This window comes from Rhea americana, unplaced genomic scaffold (genome assembly GCF_003343005.1).
Source record: "Rhea americana isolate MKP2758 unplaced genomic scaffold, rheAme1 scaffold_544, whole genome shotgun sequence".
NCBI classification, from domain to species: Eukaryota; Metazoa; Chordata; class Aves; order Rheiformes; family Rheidae; genus Rhea; species Rhea americana.
This window is the reverse complement of record NW_028186695.1, coordinates 28,932-36,649: the sequence shown is the minus strand read 5'-3', so window position 1 is coordinate 36,649 and position 7,718 is coordinate 28,932. Positions and strand designations below refer to the sequence as shown.

At 49.9% G+C, this 7,718-nt stretch overlaps 1 protein-coding gene across 1 annotated transcript; it reads right to left on the bottom strand.

Moving 5' to 3' along the window:
• Window positions 1–264: 264 nt before the first annotated feature.
• MTHFD2 (methylenetetrahydrofolate dehydrogenase (NADP+ dependent) 2, methenyltetrahydrofolate cyclohydrolase) lies at window positions 265–5,548 on the bottom strand (the record flags this gene model as incomplete). The annotated part of the gene is made up of 7 exons (XM_085318609.1): window positions 265–1,200; window positions 1,899–2,024; window positions 3,192–3,284; window positions 3,656–3,763; window positions 3,845–3,997; window positions 4,494–4,616; window positions 5,359–5,548. Coding segments are annotated over 7 exons (933 nt in total), but the record flags the coding sequence as incomplete, so codon positions are not given.
• Between the last annotated feature and the right edge of the window lie 2,170 nt (window positions 5,549–7,718).

The window sequence follows — 7,718 nt, the reverse complement described above, 5'->3', positions numbered from 1 at the left end:
GGAGGGTAAGCTGACACTCAGTGTTCCCCTTTTCACACAGCTATGGCAAGTCAGGGAAGGGGTAAGAAGCAGAGTGAAAGTTTGAGTCTTAACATCTTGTTCAGGTAAACAAAACAGCTGCTTACTTCCAAGTGAGCAAACTGTGCTGCTGCCAGGGAGTTAACACTGCTCATGTCAGAGGAGCCCACCAGCTGGGGTCAGCTCTCCCTTTCCAAGGATAGCGCTCCCTGCATTAGCGGTCTTTTGCTTGGAAATAATTGTAGGACACAAGCAAGTTTTTTTTTTTTCTCCCCCTCATACTTTTATTCAGAGTTAGCCTGGATTATTCACTAAGCACTTGCATGCTTTACAATATAGTCCAGGGAAACTTCAGGGGTTCAGCCTGGTCACCAACAGCCCCCACAGTGTTCTTTGGTTAGAGAGGAAAAAAGGTTTTAAAAAGTCACCATCCCACTAGCAAATACCAGCTTAGCTGCACACTAGAAGAACATGTTCCACCTGATCTACCAATGCTCAGGGATCCGGATAGGCTGAGAAGAGACATATGGCTTGTCTCAAGTAACTTCTACAGAACAGCTTAACTCAAACTAAACGTGGGAGTCAAGTAAACAAGTTCAGAGCAAGTCAAATGCTAGCAGTCTGCCTAGACTGGGCATTTGAGAGAACGGAAACATCAAGGCCATTTGTTTGGCACTGTGGAGCAGTACTCCGCCTCGCGCAGGAGTGCTAGCACCGTGTRAAGCTCCTGCAGGAGCTGCACACCCAGACTGCTCCCTAGTGCCAGCAAGAGGGGTGCAGGCTACAGGTTTGACTTCGTAGAGAAGAGCTAGCTTAAACCAAGCAGCTTTGCTAGAAGTCATGACACACTGAGTAGGCCAAGAGTTTAGATGCTTACGCCTTAGTACAACTAATGCACATATACTTCAGCTTCAAATAAATATCTATGACTGCAGAAGAGTAAATTCACTTCCAGAMAATAAATAAAAATATTGCATTTTCTATCGGCCTGCTTGGGAGTCGATTTGGAATGTTGTTTTCAGTGCTAAAGAGAGTCCCCAYGTTAAACAGTCAGTGCCTTCAGCTCTTTAGGTTGCAATAGTTTCTTGGCAGCAATGATAGTGTTCTTCATCAGCATGGCAACTGTCATGGGCCCAACTCCCCCGGGGACTGGAGTGATGTAACTGGCTTTCTTCTTCACCCCTGCAGGAAGGAGAGTGAGAGCTTAGCATGTACATCAGGAGCAGTCACATTTATAAGCTGGCGTATTTGAAGCTGCAACCAAGCTAGAACTGAAGTTTCTGTGGCTTCCAGTCTTCAAGTGAGACTGCAGCAACAAGTACCCTTGTCCCGTCATCCAGGACGGGGCACGCTGTTCTCTGACCATCCTTGCTGCTGACCAAGCTTAACTTGAGACCCCAAGTCAGGGGGAATGCCATATCTAATAATTATAGCCCAGAAGGCTACAGCCAGAGACCACATGGGGACCTCCTGCATGCTCCTGGCAAGGTCTACAAGGCAGCACCAAGAGTCTGAACATTTGTAGTCCATCTCTTCCATGAGCAGSTGTCAGTGTCTTTTGCCAGGTACCTAGAGATGCAGCCTGCATCACAACAGCCTGCCTGGGCACTGCTGCAGCCAAGGGAGGAGCAAGGCCAGTGAACAGCAGCCAGAGGGCAAGTCCTGCACATTTTCAGGAGGCAGAACCTAGAGGCAGGAGTCTGAGTATCAGATGAAGTAGACAGCGACCCAACTGCCCAAAATTCAGCATGCRCTCTGCAAAAGCACACCCACCAGCCACTGCAACTTCAGCACTGCTCTGCATCTGCTCCACCCCACAACCCAGGACCTCCTCCCCTACTTCTCAGCGCTCAAAGTACCAGATGCCAGAGCATTCATACCTTCAAAATCCACATCTCCAACCAGTTTTGGTTTGGCAGTGACAGGATCCTGCACTCTAGTTATGCCCACATCAATAACTGCAGCTCCTTCTTTGATCATGTCAGCTGTGATCAGATTGGGTATGCCTGCATAACAGAGAAACAGAACTGCTTGTAGCTATGCTTGTTCTAGTTACGGAGTTATGCTTTAGCCCACCCCCACAGCTCCAGCAACATTTTTGCATCTGCACAAAGCCAGCAAGCTGGAACAGAATCTCAGTTCACAACAACCCAGTTGGAGGCATTAGCTTCACCTAAGGGCTGTAAAACCCCCAGCACAGCAGGGAAATGGGTAGGGAGCAGCCTCAGGGCTCAGCCACCCTTTGAGGGTGGAGTATGTTTGTCTGGTTCTACTAGATACTGCCTCAGCTGACTGCAAGCTGAGGAACTCAAATTCCTACCCCCCCCCCACAACTGGTTAACTCTTTAGTGAGTCCTGCTCCGGTTTGCTAACCATCTTCAGCTATTTTCTCAGCTTTTGCTGCCTTTCTTCTTTATCTGCCAACAGCATGGAGCTGTTCTTACTTGCAGTACCACCTTTGACACCACCACCACTTTAATCCTCTCCGGATCTTGTTTCTTTCCGTCTTTTCAGCCTGCATTTCTCCCCTCCCTCCCCGCAGGCTTACACCAAGCTTCTGCTGGCAAGCACTGACAACCTGAATCAGCAAAATACTTCTGCAGATGAGCTATCCCCACGCCTAGGGTAGAGCCTGGAGAAGAGCGYGCTTGCTTGAGTGATTCTCAGGCTCTGGAGACAGTACTGCAGCTGTCCTTCAGCATCTCCACCACCTCTAGGTAAGCAGACCCTGTCTTTGTATTTCCCATGCACCCATAACTGCCTGAATGCTTAGCACAGCCTGTCTGTAGCTGTTCTTTGGATCTCATCAGGTGCTTGGGAGCATACCAAGTCATTCTGTCAGATGCTGCTTTACATTTCAAAGACATGCAAAGAGCTAAAAACAGCTCTGCTGGTAAGATAAAGCATGTGGCTAAGCTTATCAGTCTRCACCGGCAGACTCAAACAGCCCCTGGCTCACCTTCCCAGCCACTGCCTACAGCAGCTGCCAACAGCCATGAAAGAGCCAGGCTCTCCTACGCTACCAAAGCTGCTTCAGATGGGAAGGCCCTAGGACACTTGATACCAACTGGATTGTCACCTCAGAGCAAAGATTCCCATCACAAACACCACGTGTAAGCTTCAGTGCAGCATCTTCTCTGCACCTCGTCCACTCCTTCGGAGTTTAGTCTTACCTGCCGCTGCTACCACGATATCGGCCCGAATCGTGTGCTGCTTCAGCTGCTCCTTGGGAGTGTAGCGGTGGGATATTGTTACTGTGGCATCACCTGAAAGAGTGGTTACACAGAACATTTTACCTGTGGGTACTACCTGAACCTGGCCATTTCTAACTCTCTGCCCTCAAGGCCACCCTGGTATCTCAGGAACATCAGATCTGGATGACCAACCACAGGGGTAACTTTGCTAAGAGGACAAGGACTACTGAGGACAGCCCTGAAACATTGCCAGACTGCACATGGACAGAATTATCAGCTCCTCAGCCATGGAGGTCACAAGCACTGGGGCCCACAAGCACATTCTGTGCCACAGTCCATAATGCAGTCCCAGGACTGGTTTAGGAGTCCAGCAAGGACCATCAAGAGGCACAGAGGGCTTCTTTCTGCAGCCATCCAGGGCTCCAAGGCTGCCAAGCTCCTACCTCCTGGGCGTTCATGCCTGCCATCCGTATGCAGCAGCATGGCAATGGGCATTCCCACGTTCTTCGACCTGCCAGCCACGACCACGTTCTTCCCCAGTGTCGGGATGCCTACAGCACACAAGACAGAGTCTTAAGACAAATGCAAGCTGGAGTTATGCTAGAGAGCAGCCAAGTACTGCAGCAACCTACCAGTCCTCTTAATGATCTCCCACACCCCCCACGGGGTAGCTGGCAGCATGGAATACTGGTCTAGGCACATACGCCCCACGTTTATCACATGGAAGCCATCAACATCTTTGTCCGGCGTCACAGCATTGCAGATCTTTCGCTCATCAATATGTTCTGAAAAAATAATGCAAAAGCTTTTATCTTAGGGATCAGCCAGAACCAGCTCTTCCCAGCCAGCCAGAGTCAACCTGGCCTGCTGCACCAGCCCCTTTGCCCCTCAGGGCTTTGGAAGCCTGAAGCTGCTGAACTTGCTGGAAGTTTTCAGAGCTAACAGCTCACTCCAGAAAGGGACTGGCGCTACACTGGGACTGCAGCTTCTTTAATGTAGGGGGGATATTTTTAGACAGCCTCAGTGTCACAACTAAACTCAACCTTCTTGCTCTGGAAGATGATACYACCCTCACAAGAATAGACTTCAGCAAGCCCCAGCAGCATAATGTACACAGGCAGTTGTATGGTGGAGCTGCTGTATCAATTTAGGCTGCAACATGGCAGATTGCCAGCTCTCATGTCACAGAGCAACCCCTGCGCTTCCCCTCATTCTGGGGCACACAAATGCTTCCAAACTTTTCATAAGTAGTACGAAAAATGTGGAAGTACAGCTACTCACCAGGTAGAGGAAGCTGCACTAACAGGCCATCCACATTGGCATCATTATTTAGTTTGCTAATCAAATCSAGTAGCTCCTCTTCAGTAATAGAGGCTGGCCTGAGGATCGTCTCACTGCTGATTCCTGTGCAATCAGAGGGCTGTATTAGAGCGCTGTACGTACACAAGCGGGAACCTTGCTCCTCAATGCATGCCAATTTTCACGTCAGCCCTGCCTCTCTGCTGAGCCAAATCTGATGAGAACACCAGGGAGTGTATGTTTTGATGTAATGATCAACRCCTTCCAGGCTGGAGGCTGTCACAAGTCTTGCAAGTTAGGGGTAAGGACCACTAGTCACTGTGTGCAGGCACCCTTGGGAAAGACTACCCAAAAGTCAGAGCCCTCCGAGAAATCCAAGAGGAATGTGGTACGATGAAGATGCAGCTGCACTTCTTGTGGACCCTCCTGACGCGGTGACAAGGGGATGTCAGATTAACAGCTTTGCTCCAAAAGCTGAGCACTCTGAGCAGTCGAGGGCAGAAGGCAAATCAAAGCTCCCTGTGTGCTTTATGCAGACCTATGAGAACTGTCATCCACCAGATGCCAGCCAAATTCTGCCAGAATACAGAGTCTGATGTTGCACTGTTCTGTTTTAGTACTTCAGGGCACATGAAAACTGTGTCCATTAACTACACCTCAGTATCACTATGAAAGCAGCCAAAAAGTAACAGCAATTACTGGGGTAAACCTGGACTGGTGAAAAGCTGCCAGCCGACTGCATCCTGAAAGCTTCCCCCAGCCTCCAGCATAGACGACTCCCAACTAAAGCAAGGTATTAGACAGTCACTCGTTCCATTTTTCCAGACCAGCAGAGTCCAAAACATACCTACATCAGCAGCTGCCCTGGTTTTGTTCAGCACATACGAGTGGCTTGCAGGATTTTCACCAACAAGAACAACACTGAGGTGAGGTCTCTTGTTCCCRGCTGCCACCCACTGCTCCACCTCGTGACGGGCTTCCTGTCTGATCTGCCGGGCCAGCTTCCTTCCAGAAATTACAACCGCATCATTGCTGCAATAAACACAGACACAGCGTTAATGAAGCAGGCAGCACTGTTAGGACTCGCAAATTCAAGCAACAACCACACAGGAAACAGGTGCCAACCACAAGGCATTACAGAATTGGCCGGTTCACTTCAGCCACACATGCAGTCCTACTGCAACTTCAGTGCAAAATAGGATTTGCAGAAAGTGCCAGAGAAGAGTACCACATTTCAATCTTTTATCTCACACCTTTACTCCTGGAAACCTTGGTACTGGACAACAGTAGAACTGTTGGAAGGAATAACTCGTTTGCACAGCCTGAGCAAGCACACAGACTATTCTTCTCCAGAAGGGCAGGAGTCCACRTGTATCTTTTGTCCAGCACATTTCAAGCTGGATACTATTAGTTTCCATTTTTAGAAAGTCAGTCACCCGCCCCTTTCGAAGGCCCGACAGCTTCACTACAAAGGACTTGCGTAAAGYACAACTCATTCCACCGGGTGGAATTTCCACTACAGAGAGGTCTACTAACTCACTTGTCTGAGGCAGCACAGAAGGTGCCTGTGCTGCGCTTCTGCACGCGGGGCTGTTGCTGGAGACACCAGTCTCCCGCAAGTCCTCGACAAGGGTGTCRGCACATCCAGCACGGCACGTACCTTGCACACGCCAGCCTCGTGCCATCCCCTTTCAAAGGGCTGCTTCCACCACCAGTCACCTTTTCAGGCAGTTAAAGCCATGCTCAGGATACTTGTTTTTACGTCCCTACAAGGCTTTAGGGCTCCAACTTTGTCAGAGTAAGGAGCACGCGTTTGCCTGCCATCTGAACCCCAAGGGAACAGCTCCTTCCCTGCACTTCTAGGCTATATTGGTAACTAGAATATACAGTCACTGCCAAATGCATTCTAGGCAACTGGACACCCTGCAGGATATAGAAAGGCAGGCTCGAAATACAGCTGAGGTCACAGCTGCCAGTAGGCTGTACACAAACTGTTCACTCTCATTCTTCTTCTGTTTTATCTATCATTTGCATCTGAAAGTCATGCTCATTCACTAGTTCCCCGTGACAGAATTAACCTCCACAAGTTTCACTTCTAGACTTGGCTGCAGCATTCGAGTCTGGCTTTCACTCAAGGCCTTGCTACAAGCTCCTCACTCCCTTGCCAGATTGTTCTTACTGGCCAAAACCTGTAAGAATTCAGTTAACCTTCACTTGAAGCTGGCAAAGATGCTCCATACACTGGGCACTTTTGGCACCTTCCTGAAACACAAGGATCAGGCGATTCCTGAAGCAGTCACCAACCACAGCACATCACAGCTACACAAGCCTCGGAAGCTACTTAACTCTCTCTCAAAAAAAAAATGTGGGACACAACTGGCTGTTGTAAGGAAGCATGACAGCACAGAATTGCTGTCCCTGGGTCGTGCCACCCAGTGCAAGTACAGTCCATTGCTGCTGTTTCCACTTAAAAAAACCCACCCTGGAACAGGTAGCAGGCCACCTGGTTGACAGAGCTTCTCCTACCAAGATCCCTCATCAAGTCCAACACTGCTGTTTTCTGGCCTTCTCTAGGTGCGATGGTACAATCCTAATCCCAATGTGGARCGGAGAAGCAACGCAACTGAAGCAGCCATCAGAGCTGTTCCGGACCAGCGCCTGCACAAAGCCACCACGAAGTGCCAACCAGGTGAGTAAGCCTTATGCCAAGGCACTTTGTCAGAGATGTAGGGAATCTTCTGGTCCTTCTTAAGCCATTCCTAGAGGTACCTTTCGCATTTACTAAATCAGTTCAGCACTAAAGGAAATAATCCAAGTCAGACCTAGTTAGTAGCAACCAACAACAAAAAAAAAAAAACCTCAGACTAGCTCAGCCTGCTGCTCTCTGCACAGCTTGTCTTAGCTTCCGAGCTAGGTCTCCACTGACCCTTCCAGGAGTCATTACAGGCGCGTGCCGAGCGCCTGTCCCCAAAGGCAGGCTCACAGAGATCGCGCTTTCAACCCCAGCTCCAGCGCTCGTTTTACCGGTYGGTCCGAAGGCGGACGGAGGGGAGAAGTTACCAGCAGACGGGGGTTACGGAAGGCCGGAGGCGAGGGGTGCCGGCCCCGGGGAAGGGGCGAAGGGGCTCACCCGGCAGCCCGAGGCCGGCACGGGAAGGACGCGCAGCGCTCCTTAAAGCGCGAAACGGTAATTAAAAAAAAAAAAAA